General features: G+C 44.6%; 1 protein-coding gene across 3 annotated transcripts in view; it reads left to right on the top strand.

Annotated features, from left to right (window-relative positions):
• The first annotated feature begins 1,849 nt into the window (after positions 1-1,849).
• The window catches only part of TP53BP2 (tumor protein p53 binding protein 2), a 71,544-nt gene continuing 60,055 nt past the window's right edge, over positions 1,850-13,338 (top strand). For all 3 annotated transcript variants that reach the window (XR_010839501.1, XM_067028205.1, XM_059069338.2), the window contains exon 1: positions 1,850-2,199. Coding sequence is in view for 2 of the 3 variants with exons in the window: in XM_067028205.1 (XP_066884306.1) it covers positions 2,173-2,199 (27 nt within the window). In the remaining variant the exon portion in view is untranslated. The remainder of the gene's footprint in view (positions 2,200-13,338) is intronic.

The raw sequence follows: 13,338 nt of genomic DNA, 5'->3' as shown, positions 1-13,338 counted from the left end.
TCTCAAATTTAACATGATCGCCTCTTCCCTGCAACTTGCCACTCAGGATCTTCTCCGTCTCAGTTGGTAGCAGCTTCCATCCTTCAGGACAAAAACCTTGAACTCACCCTTGACTTTTTACTCTGCTATTCCATATCTATCCTATCAGGAGATTCTATGGGTTCGGCCTTCAAAACACACTTGATTTATTTATTCATTTATTTTTAAAGGTTTTTTTGATGTGGACCATTTTTAAAAATCTTTATTGAATTTGTCACAATATTGCTTCTGTTTTATGTTTTGGTTTTTTGGCCCTGAGGCACGTGGGATCTTAGCTCCCAGGCCAGGGATCAAACCCACACCCCCTGCACTGGAAGCGGAAGTTTCAACCACTGGACCACCAGGGAAGTCCCTGGACCACTTGATTTAAAATTGCACCTGTATGCCTCATCCCCTTAGTCCCTTTAATTTTTTTCTTATAACTAGATTTGGTAACTTAAGTATTAATTATTAATATACTCAGCTACTGATTTTGTTGTCCACCCATTTTTGTTTTCTTCATTAATGTAATGTATCCCAGCACTTAGAATACCCAGCACGTAGTAGGTATTGGATAAAAATTTACTGAATAAAGGGATGAATTCCCTTTACTTGACTTAGGACAACCCTCTTAAAAAAGCTAGACTTCAGATTTTTGGAGACATTTTAATACTAATCAAATTAGCCATAGTTTAATATTTAATATTTCCAGATATGTACCTGGGAGAGTAGGATAGGACTTTGATGGAGATTCTGGTAAGGGATATATTCGACAACGAAAGAATTGTCCATTCTTGAGGCTATAGATAAATCCAGGTGCTTCACTCCACTTAAGCTCGCTCACACGGACAATTTTGCCAAACTAAGGCTTCCTGGAGTTAGGGTTCCCGGAATCTGTCTCCCTGGAAGGTGGAAGAGGGTGCCTGAACCAGCTCTGCTCCTCTTTCGAAATGAGCCTCTGCAATTCTCCTAGGCCTTCGCTTAGCTCCCTGCAAAGGGAGCAGTGTGTGGTCACATCCGAGACTGTCCTGAGGGTGTAACAAGCACCCTTCAGAGAGGAAATCCAGGACATTCTTGAGCAACAGAAAAGCAGCGCCTCAGAAAGCTGCTTTGCGCATTTCAAACTTTTTTGGTTTTATTTACTTATTTTTATTGTGGTAAAACAGACAAAATTGACCATTTTAGTCATTTTTAAATGTTTGGGTTTTTTGTTTGTTTTTAGTTACAGAAAGTCACACGTGAGTTCTAAATCAGAATTTGGACGATGGCAAATGAGACGAAAGGTGACAGCCCGAGGACTCCACCAGGAACTCTCGGAATGCGCTGCGGGCTGAGACGGCCCCGCCGATCTCCATCTTGCTGGGACGAGGCAGTCGCCGGGCCTCCAGGGACATCGGCCGTTCCAGCCGTGCGGCCGGGTCCTCCCATGAGGTCCGGTCGCCTGGCCCCGGCCGAGGCGGGGAGGACCCGTGCAGGTGCCGAGTCTCGGCCCAAGGTTCAGCCTCCCGGCCCAGTTCGAAACTGTGGGGAGGTGACGGCCGCAGCCCCCGGGCTCCTCCGGCACCTTTCATTATTCCGTCTTTCAGAGGCGGCCTTACAGTCCCCGGCCTCGCCTACAGGCGCGCGCTCCGCTCGCTCCGCCGCGCGCCACCGGCGACGCGTCGTCCGAAGGCAAATAAAGAAAAGGTGACCCGGCGCCCGCCACCCCGGGCGCGAGCCAGCGGCCTCGCCTCCCTCCCGCCGCGGGCCCGCGCAGGCGCGCGCGGCTCAGTCCCCGCGGCCTCCCCTCCCCCAGCCAGCCTCGCGCGCCGCGGGCGGGGCTCCGCGCGGGGGGCGGAGCCGGCGCGGGCTCGGCGGGGGCCAGGCCCCGGGATTAGTTGGTTTCGGAGCAAAGGGGGGAGTCCGGGCAGTCGCGAGCGCTGAGGAGACAAAGCCGCGTCCGGGGGCCCGGTCGGAGGTGGGCCCGGGGCTCGGTGGCGCCCCAGACCACGGGGAGAACTCTGTGGACCCGCACGCCGCCCCGCCACCCGCCGTCGCTTTGCAACAGGTCCGCCGCCTCCCGGGCGGCCTCCCTCTGCGCTCCCCTCCCCCGCACCGCGCGACCCCCGCGGCGCCTCCACTCGGCTCCGAGCCGCGGTCTGGCCACCCGCTTCGATGCGGTTCGGGTCCAAAATGATGCCGGTAAGCGGGCTGGCGGGTAGGGGCCGGGGCCGGAAGTGTGCGGGTCGCGGGTGGGGGTCTGGTGCGCGCCTTCGTGCAGGTCCCGAGAGGAGCCCGGGGGCCTGAGTCCGCGTCGCGGGTGGTCTTTGCGTTGCAAACCTCGGGAGAGCTGCTGCGGTTCCATCCTCAGGGCTCTCCACCCCAAGCTCCTGCGTGCGGGAGCGGGGAAACCCTCAGCGAGGGGAGGGGTTCCAGCAACTGCTCCAGAGTCGGTGAGGCAGCCACTCGAACTTTTCTTTTTATCTCTGGTTGGGTGCTGACTTTTTGCAGTTCTTGAAGGTCAAGAACAAGGGAACTGGGAATCTTGTTATTTGCGTTGGCTTTAAACAAACAACTTTAAGTGCGAGTGAAATATACCTACTGAAAAGAGAACCCTTGCTTTATTTTTAGTCGAATTTCGATCTTGATAGCTGTGATGGCAGCCAAGCCACTCTGTCTCTTTCTGGAAACTGGTTTTAATAAATGCAACCTCAAAGTTTTTGATCGCAGTAAACGCATTTGCCTGGTTCCTGCTGTTTCCCACAACTTGTTTAGCGAGACCTCTGAGATTAGTGAGTTCTTTATAGGCCCTGTAGGCTTTTGACGTGGCCACCAGGACACAGGTGAACAGCAGGTTTGAGACATTTGAAATGCCCCTTTCCTTCAACGGTCGCAGAACCTGGAGGGTTGCAGTGGCTTATGCAGACTTCAGTAGTGTGTTTCCTTGAGGAAGTTGTACTCACACCTCTCCCACTGAAGCGGGATCATCTTGCAGTCATCCGATGTTTTCCTATGGCTTCATTTGTCAAAACAAAGAAACAACTTTTACTTTTATACAGTCTGTGGAATGAGTGGCGACAAATTTTGTTTATATGCAGTCACAGATGCAGAATATAATATTCTGTCCCCAGGCCCCCTAGCTTGTGTTTAAGGAGGGCGTCCTAAACTTTCACATACTGGACACACTTAATTTATTGGATTTGATAATTAAGTTTAGATGGTTTGGGATAGTTTGTCCTGCCAGGATTCAGGGAGTTTGGAAGTGTTAATAGCATTATGCATCCTATTTTAGTTTAATACCTGGTTATGAAGTTAGGTTTGTGATGTGAATGCCCAATATTAAAATACGGACATTGGATAAGGGTGAGGGATTTTGCTGTTAAAATTTTTTATTCCTTGGATTTACATTTCTTTGCCGTAAAATAACTTTTGCAAGTTGTCTGTGAATTCTTCTTAAAAATAGGAGCAAGACAACAAGTGTGAGCTGTTGCGATATGATTTCTTCCTTGAAGAAGGAAGGTATTCTTTGGGCTTTCTTAATGCTTATGAAAGTTTTCTTTCTCCCAACTACATACCAGATCATCACAATCTATAAAAATTTATGTAGCTCTTTAGACTATATCTAATTTGGCAGCATGTTTCTTCTGATTGCCTTTCCTAATGTTAATGAGACTGTGTGGTGTGATGGCATGCGCAGTATTTGCTCAGCTCCTACCTTTGTGACTGTAGCCTTTTTTCTTTTTTACTGATTGGATCCTCAATTTCACCATCTGCAAAATGGGAATGATAGTAACTCTTAGGGTGGTTGTGAGGATTAGAGTTACTGTTTATGAAGCAGTTAGTGCCTCATTGCCTCGCTTAGAATAGTTGCTAGATAAGAACTTCTCCTGAATTTGCAATATTGGTTAAACTGGAGATTCTTATACTTGCGACACACAGAAATATGAAACAAATTTTCATTTAGTAACCTCATGTTATATGTGTCTTTATCCTGTAATGTTTGGGGTACTTGAAAATAAGACTTTTCTTAAATATATTCTCCTCTTTAGCTTTTAATATGGATTTTTATTCCACCAAGTGAGGTTTTGAATTTATTACTTTGAAAAATTCTAATTTATCAGGAAGAGCATTATGCTTAATATGGAAAAATGGATAGTCTCAGAAAGTAGATAGTTGCCTTGATATGCTTTCTTGTTGGGGTAAAATGTACGTAACATACAAATGACCATTTTAACCGTTTTTAAGTGTATAGTTCTGTGGCATTAAGAGTACAGTTTTTTGATCTGCTTTTAAAAGCATGCTAAAAATAATTTGCTGTTGATATTTAGACTGCATTATATTAAAAATGTGCAAATAAATTGTGTTCATGTGTTTTCTCACCAAATGTTAGAGAATCAAGTTATTTTCTTCCATGTGGGACATGAAGTGCTACTTGGACCCCAAACCAGAAGGGGATGATGCATTTTAGTAGGCTAACTAAAAATAAGTAGACAAGCGCTGAGAATCACAATAGAGGTAATGATAGGGTACTGCAGAAAAGGGGGTAATAATTACACTCATTTTCAGATACCTGCCATAGTTAGTATGTCTGGTTCTGTGATATTTCCACAACTTGGTGAGGAGAAACTGATTTTTCTTTCATACTTGACACCTTATTTTTTCTTCATTAAAGAAACAGTCATTTGTAGTTTGACAGTATGGCTTTTTAGTGAGCCATTCTTACATGGTATTTACTTATCAAATAAAGGGAAATCATCATTAAAAGCAAAATTTCTCTGCCATTTAAAATTTTATCAGATATCTTTTTCATTACTTTCATTTTGTGAAGTGTTGTATTCAAAGAAGAATATTTTTATGAAGGAGCTTAGGCAGCTCTAAAAGCATTCACTGTTCTTTTTAGATAGAGTTTTATAAAAATTTTTGTTTGTACTTGCTGCTGAAACGTAAGTTAACAAAATGTACACACAAAACCACACACAGTATTCTGCAGTGCCACATGGAAGGCCAGAGGACTTGAATTTGCCTGTCTCAGTGGTTGATGTCACGTATTTGGCATTTATATCCAACTGTGATGGAAATGAACTGTATCTGTGCTGTCCAGTGTGGTAGCCACCAGCCACCTGCAGCCACTGCACTTGAAATGGGACTAGTGCGACCAAGGAATTGAATTTTTTAAAAAAATATATTTAATTTTAATTACATGGAAATAGTCACGTGTGCCTGGTGGCCACTGACTGTATTGACAGTGCAGTCAGTTTGACGAAGTGGCACAAAGGATAATTTTACATTTGAATCCCATATTGCAGCTTCACATTTACATTAATAGTGTAAATGAAATAGTGACGGCCTGTTTGTCCCTAATGACTTGGAGAATGGTTTTTCTGATTATTTAATTTAGTGTTCTGCTTAAACAAATTTTATCATGTAGCCCTAATACGGATAATATTTTCGAGAAAATAATAGCTTATTTTAAAGAGCTCAGTTGAACTAATCATGATTTATTTTTAGGTTTATGGCTTCTTATCTTTTGGTGCTTCAGTGGTATCGTAATTATTTCTAGTTATCCCATGATGCTGTGAAATAATATCTGATTATTTGAGCTTCTAGTCTGGGGAGTCTGGGACCAAAAAAATGGGATATTGTAGTAGCTCTTTTAGAAGTTTGATACCTGGTCAGTCGGATTGATATATTTCTAAAGGCAACTAGGTGCAGCTTCTTCAGCTGTACAGCCCAAGAGCTTAACTTCTGCTGAAATACTTGTATTATTTTCATGTAGAAGTGCTGGTTTTATTTGCACATATTTTCCCAAACTGAAATTGTGTTTTGAAATTACAAACCTTTCAAGTTATAGCATTGGAACATTGTATTATTATGATTATACTATGTCCTGAAATAATTTCTTTTTGTTGTTGAGTAGTAATGTAGTGAGTTAGTTTAGGTTTTCTTCCAGAAGAAAGTTTAAGGTAGGTTCTCTATAGAATTGTAATTCTCAAAGGTTGTTAAACAAATCATCTATTTTAAAAAATGTGCGAAGTATCTCACATTTCATGTACTGTAGTGAAATTTGTTGCCTTGTGACTTCTGCTACACTAATTAAAAGCTGAAAAGCATTTAATAATTTCTGTATTTTTATCTGTTTCAGAGAAACCAGATTTAGACTTTATAAAGAAACGTAGCACAAACGTATTCCTGCTTTTATTTAAAAAATTAACTTAGAACTTCTTTATCTGGGAGGGACACGGAGGGTCATTTATTCATACACTGCTTCTAGGAAGAAGTGTTTTCTCTCCCTCTTCACATTCCCTGCCCCCCAGCAGCAGACAGTAAAAACAAGAAAACAAAACCTCTCTTTTCTGGAGCTTTTAAGGAATACTGTAGACCTTTATCTCTTGGTAATCTACCATAGTGTGTGAGACTCCTTAAAACGTCTTTCTAAAGCTAACTTAACACTGAGCCGTTCTTGCAGCTCATGTGAGGTCCAGCCTCTCTCCAGCTCAAATAGGGTAACTGCGTACCAATACATGTTGGTATGATTTGCCATCATGTATTGTAAACCTCTCACCACCCTTCTCTACTAACAAGTGTCACAAAGAATATGAAGGATGGGGTATAAGAATTCAGGAATGCAGGGTGTTCTTTTCAGCTCATGCCATGTAGTCAAGTCAAACATTATTTAAATACTTCTTTTTTTTGACGGTGTGCTAGGTACTGAACAGAACATTTTCCTTAATCAGATGTCATTGCGAAAAGCAAACAGAGATGACAGACCATGTGAGAGGTATACTTATGCTGGAGTGGTAGGTGAGACAGTAAAATTTTTCATCTTGTTGGGGAGAGCCAAGAAGTCTTAGTCATTAGGAGATCCTTTAGGAGCACTGAGCATTAAGGAGGATTCTTAAAACGTTCTGCATACTGCCTTATCAAAAGAAAACTATCTTATCGAAGAAATGCAAATTCTCAACATATTTAGATCATGTGCAAGAAAAGTAGCTTCGCAGACTCAGCCACTGTGACCATTTTTAGCTCTTTTCTACATAAAATTTATTCAAAAGACAAATGATTTATTTGGTTAATGGGACCAGATTTTCATTGAAAATGTTTATGGGGCCAGGAAATACTGAACTTTCCCTTTTGAAATTCACATTTCAGTGGTTTTTCTAAAAACAGATTTATAACTTAGTACTATTTATTTAAATTTGAAACATTTCTACCAGAAATCCCTAAGGCGCAAGTTTAGGAAAGTTGTAGAATACCAGTTTAAACTGCTGGCGGTCAAAATAAAACATGGTCAAGGCAGTGTATTGGTCTTCCACAGTGGAATGAACAGTTTCTCTGTAAACCAGCATGGGTGAAAGCCCTGGGCTCTCATTTCCCACCCAGGATGGAGAGGGAGCTTCTCCTGGAGCCCCTCGTGCGCCCAACACCTGCCCTGACGTTAGGCTGCTCATCCCAGATAATCCCCTTACGACCCTGTGAAGCAAGGCTACCCCATTCTCATACAACAGATAAGGAATTTCAAGCTCAGAGGGTTTCGGTAATTTACTGCAGGTCACTTGGCAGAAATGAAGTGAAAACGAGGCCTACCTGTGAAGAAATGTTCTAGAATGGTTTTTTGTTGTTTTGTTTTTTTTTTTGGCTGAGCCACATGGCATGTGGGATCTTAGTTTCCCCGACCAGGGATTGAACCCATGCCCCCTGCAGTGGAAACGCAGAGTCCTAACCACTGGACCGCCAGGGAAGTCCCTCTAGAATGTTTTTTTATATACTGGGCAGGACAGTAGTCATGATGTTCTTTTGGCTCATGATAAACTTCAAATATTGCTTTTCAGAACATAACTATAATTATTTTTGGCGTAGAAAAGGGAAAACAGAGGTATCTTCCCATATTTAAATCCAAACTGGATTAGAAGATTGGTAAATGTTTCTTATCAAGTTTCGAGTCACGTGGAGCTGACCTCACCCTGTGCAGAGTAAACATCTCAGTGACTGTTATTTTTTTCTATGTCTAATACTTCCATAGAGATCTTAGTTCTTCCACATCAGCAGGGAAAGAGAAGGGGTGTAATGATTACCTTTTTTTTCCCTCTTCTTTTTAAAAAAATGTTTACCTTTTGTATGAGGGGTGTTGGATAATCTTTCTTTCCACGGTATCTTTAAACAGGGTGTGAAGGTGATGAGGTAGAAAAGAAAGGGCAGAGTAGAGTAGGCGTGTTGGGAGCCGTGGAGGGCAAGGAAAGTGTGGCGTCTGCTGAGAGATTGCCATCGTCATTGTGCAGTCATTTCCAGTGGCTTGAGAGGCACAGCAGTGACCTGAAGGAATGCCCGCTGCTGGTGGGACCTCCGGATGGGGGCAGGGTGACAGCATCTCCCCTTGCTGCCCCAGGGTTTGTATAGTGAGGAATAGTGATTCAGTTTAATCAGATGAATTTATCGGAAATAAACTAGGGACTGATGTCAAACGAAATCACATTAAATCATCGCTGTTCATTCTTCCTCATTAACGTGCTGGTTGCTTTTGGAGACAACATCTGTTCAACAGGTATTTAGTGAACATCCACTATATTCCAGCCACTGTTCTAAGTGCCGTGGACACGGGAAAGAAGAAGAGAGTTTTCAGGGAGCTTACCTTTCAAGAAGTTTAGTGTGGGGCTTGGAGGGGGGCGGATATGGAATGTAAAAAAAAACAAAGCATGAGAGTTCTGTAGGATTTAAATAGCATCATGTGACTGGGATGGCTGCTTTCGATTGGATGGTCAGGGAAGTGACATTTCGGCTGAGAGCTGAATGACGAGAAGGGGCTGGTCCTGTGAAGATTTGTGGGAGGGGCATATCAAATAGGCAGAATTCCCAGGGGCTGGTGCAGAGGACCGGAGGAGGCAATGGGGATGGTGAGGCTGGAGATTGGCAGGTGGGGGGCGAGTGGCAGGGGCGCCGTGTAGGCTTTCCTGGGCTGGGGCAAAGATTTTAGGTGGCAGGGGAGGGGATGTGTCAGCCACTGGAAGAGTTCTAAGCAGTAAAAGAGACATAATCTGAGAGATTAGAAAAGATCCCTCCGTTGCTGTGTGAGAATGGGTAATGGCGGTGCCAGAGCGAAAGAGCTGGGAAAGGTGCGAGAGACTGATAACCCACGTCATAGGAAGACTACAGAAAACCACCTAAGATGGATAAAAGCGTTATCACACCGAGGGCCCAGCTGTTAGTGCGAACTGGCTGTGAACTCGGTCCACGCAGTGTGTGACTTGCTCTAGGCGTTCAGAAGCTTCAAGGGTGAGAGAAGAAACAGTAACACCTGCCCGGGGTTGGGATTAAGACCAGGACAGGGATGGGGAGGGTAACATGTCCACAAGCTCCTCCTGTGGGACTAAAGAGAAAGCAGACTTTTTATATAATTAGAGAGCTCTGCAGAGCTTAAGAGAAAGCCGCCTTCTGTCCCTGTGATTCTTTAAAAAGGAGCGGGGCACGTCAGGTTTCTTACAGGAGCCGTAACCCTGCAAGTGTTTTACAACAACTGTGCCTTTGACCATGTGACCACGCCACCTTGGAAGCTTCTGATACTTTCACCTACAAGTTCCTTGACCTCCTCTTTTTTTTTTTTTAGCGCTGTGATAATCTTCATTTTATTGACAGATACAAATCAGCCAGCGATCTAGGAAATTCAAGTCAGAGGTGACTTGAATTCTAGAAAGGGTCTCCTCGTGCCAGTGTTTTTCTGCACCACAACAATATCTGGTTGCTAACTGATAGCTGGTTTGTGATGTGTAGGTCGGTTTTTTTGTAATTTATTGATCTCCTGGAAAGGGGAGCTATTTTGGATAACACTTTTATTTTAAAGGTAGATAGAATCCTTTCTCTGGTAGGTTTTGCTTGCTCCTTTCAGTGGTTGGGAGACCTGGGCGTTATCCTGCTTTCCTTCCGTTCTTCTGTTTTCTCCCATAATGGTTTCATCACTGTCACGGACCCCTCCTCTCCAGCCCCTGTGCTCCTCTTCTGCATTACCCCTCGCCTGCCCGGACTGGGGTGATCCTCTCCTTATTTATCTTCTTACCCTTACTGTTCTTCATGCTTTCAATCCATCTATACACTACTTCGTGGTGGTCTTTCTTACACTACTTCGTGGTGGTCTTTCTTTTTGAAAAAAAATTAATTAATTGATTTATTTTTGGCTGTGTTGGTCTTTGTTGCTGCACGCAGGCTTTCTCTAGTTGCAGCAAGGGGGGCTGCTCTTCGTTGAGGTGCGTGGGCTTCTCATTGCGGTGGCTTCTCTTGTTGCGTAGCACGGGCTCTAGGTGCGCAGACTTCAGTAGTTGTGGCATGCGGGCTTCAGTAGTTGTGGTGTGCAGGCTCAGCAGTTGTGGCTCACGGGCTTAGTTGCTCCGCAGCATGTGGGATCTTTCCGGACCAGGGCTCGAACCCGTGTCCCCTGCCTTGGCAGGTGGATTCCTAACCACTGTGCCACCAGGGAAGACCCCGTGGTGGTCTTTCTGAGACAGCAGTCTGTCTCTTCCCCCTCCAGAATTCTTCCAGACTGACTTGTATTACTTACAGACTATGATATAAACTCCTTAGCTAGATACAAAGTTTCTTTATTGTCTAGCCCAGTGGATTTCGATTTCAGCCTTTTTGTGTCAAGATAGACTTCCAGAATATTTTGCCTCTCAGTGGGCAGTGGAAGTGATTGAAAGACTCAAAACACAGAACAAGTCAGCATTTCAAACCCAGCACCCACCGTGGAGGGGGAGTAAATCGTGTGTTTGCTTTGTGCTGAATGGAAGAGCAGCCACCTCCTCACTGCTCAGCCGGCCTTCCGGGCAGTTCTGGATCTGCTCACCACCTCGCACGTGCTCCCAGGGACCCTGCGTTGGGACTGTTTGTGGGGCCTGATTTGTTTTCCTTTCGCTCATGGTAAGTTGCACCTTCTTGTACGTTGCCCGTCCACCACCTGCTCTGCACCATCTGACTTTGCCACAATTCTCTGTGTGTGTAAAACGAGGTTTTTTTGTTTGTTTGTTTGTTTTCTGCGGTACGCGGGCCTCTCACTGGTGTGGCCTCTCCCGTTGAGGAGCACAGGCTCCGGATGCGCAGGCTCAGCGGCCATGGCTCACGGGCCCACCTGCTCCGCGGCATGTGGGATCTTCCCGGACCGGGGCACGAACCCGTGTCCCCTGCATCAGCAGGCGGACTCTCAACCACTGCGCCACCAGGGAAGCCCATAAAACAAGTTTTGTACGTTGTAGGTTTCTACAGCACAGCTGCGGCCCACGGGTTGAAAAGTGACCTGACTCTCCTGTTTGTCCTCCCACCTTCCTGTTTCAGCAGTTCCAGGATTGCAGTGATGATAGCATGCTGGCTTTCTTCACGCCTTTATATGTAATGTTTTTCTGCCTGGATGGCTCTCTTCCTGCTTGTCTTACTCATCCTGCAGTTTTCGCTTCAGTAGTACCCCTTGAAAGGAGTGCTTTTTTTCCCTGTTCTCACTGCATGTCATCTGAACCTCCACCAGGAAGGTCTCCCGTTGTCACGTGTTTGCTGTGCCCCTGTGTTGCTCTGTGTGCTGCTTGGGTGTGCGGCCGGTCCTCTCGTCTTTGTGTTTCTAACACTGAGCACAGTGTTTGACACACTTTGGGCATTTAATAAATGTTGTTTGGGTGGTGAATGTTCTTACTTTGGATTTTCTTTGGTGAGGGTAGTTCTTGCCTATTTAAGTTTGTGTCCATAGTTGGGTTTTAAGCTTTCCCAGAGAATTTTACAGAGGTGAAATCTTTGAAAATGGAGGACCACTTCCATAGCAAAATGCGACGTAGAAAGGAAAGAAGTAGAAGCAGGGGGTTGCTTGTACTCATGGCATCATGGATGGATCTTAAAAATACACTGCTTACAGGGAGCTCTACTCAATACTCTGTAATGACCTATATGGGAAAAGAATCTAAAAAAAGAGTTGGCTATAGGGCTTCCCTGGTGGCACAGTGGTTGAGAATCCGCCTGCCAGTGCAGGGGACATGGGTTCGAGCCCTGGTCCGGGAGGATCCCACATGCCACGGAGCAGCTAAGCCCATGCACCACAACTACTGAGCCTGTGCTCTAGAGCCCGTGTGCCACAACTACTGAGCCGCGTGCCGCAGCTACTAAAGCCCGTACGCCTAGAGCCGGTGCTCCGCAATGAGAAGCCACCACAGTGAGAAGCCCACGCGCTGCAACAAAGAGTAGCCCCCGCTCGCCGCAACTAGAGAAAGCCCACGCACAGCAGCAAAGACCCAACACAGTCAAAAATAAATAAATAAAATAAATAAATTTTTAAAAAAAGAGTGGATATGTGTATATGTATAATTGATTCTCTTTGCAGTACAGCAAGAAACTAACACAACGTTGCAAATCAACTCTACTCCAATAAAAACTATTAAAAAAGACGGTGCTTAGTGAATAAAAGCAAAAGATAGAATGAGGTCTGTAACAGTATCTTTATGTAAAACAAGACACATGCCTACAAGACAGCAGTACTCAGTTTAGAAGAACGCATACTAACTAATGTTAAGCTTAAAGAATGGTTGAGATGGTGAGATGGAGAATGAACTAGTTGAATATGTATTTTTTAGTTCTTTTACTTTGTTGTTTTTCTATGACAGACATTTAAAGCAGAGTAGCCTAATGCTTTGGTGGAATTTGAAATCTGTCTAAATCAGGCTTCAGGCATAGTTGAAAAGGAGCGAAAAGATTTCTTAGGTTATCCCGAAGTTAGCAGACTACTTTGTTTTCTTCACTTGAGACACTGTCTGGCTCTGAGAAAGCTCACTTTGAAGTTATACCATGGGTTCGCATATAAACGCTTCTTACGCCTGATGACGTGAACATACTCTCTTCATGTCTGTCTCCTGTTCACCTTCCCATCTTCTGGGGAACTTTGAGTCTTTGAACCACGGTATCATCAGTTCAGTTGAACAAACACGTATACTGATTTGCCATGTGTAGTATTTTGCGGGGGGCTGAGAAAAATTGGGAGGAGGAAGCATTTAAGGGCCAAATCCCCTGTCCCAGAGGAATTTATAGATCAGTAAGACAGATAAGACAGGGATCCAAACAGCTATGATGTGAGTGGTTGTGTGAGAAGCAAAGAGAAAGTTTACTTCTGGCTGGAGGTGTATATGTGTGGGAGGGACGGGGTTGGAGGCAGTTTTATGGCTTTGAATTAGTCGAGAAGGATAGGGATGACTTGGACACTTGAGGAACAGGGTGGAGGAAACGTGAGCTATGCTAGGGAGGGAAGTGAGGAAGAGTGGGTTTTCTAGATTTCTCATTTGGTGATTTGAGGCCCTAACTGTGGGGCAGATAATTTAAAATGCATTTTGG

Source organism: Kogia breviceps, chromosome 1 (genome assembly GCF_026419965.1).
Source record: "Kogia breviceps isolate mKogBre1 chromosome 1, mKogBre1 haplotype 1, whole genome shotgun sequence".
Taxonomy (NCBI): domain Eukaryota; kingdom Metazoa; phylum Chordata; class Mammalia; order Artiodactyla; family Physeteridae; genus Kogia; species Kogia breviceps.
This window is presented reverse-complemented; position numbering and strand designations above follow the sequence as displayed.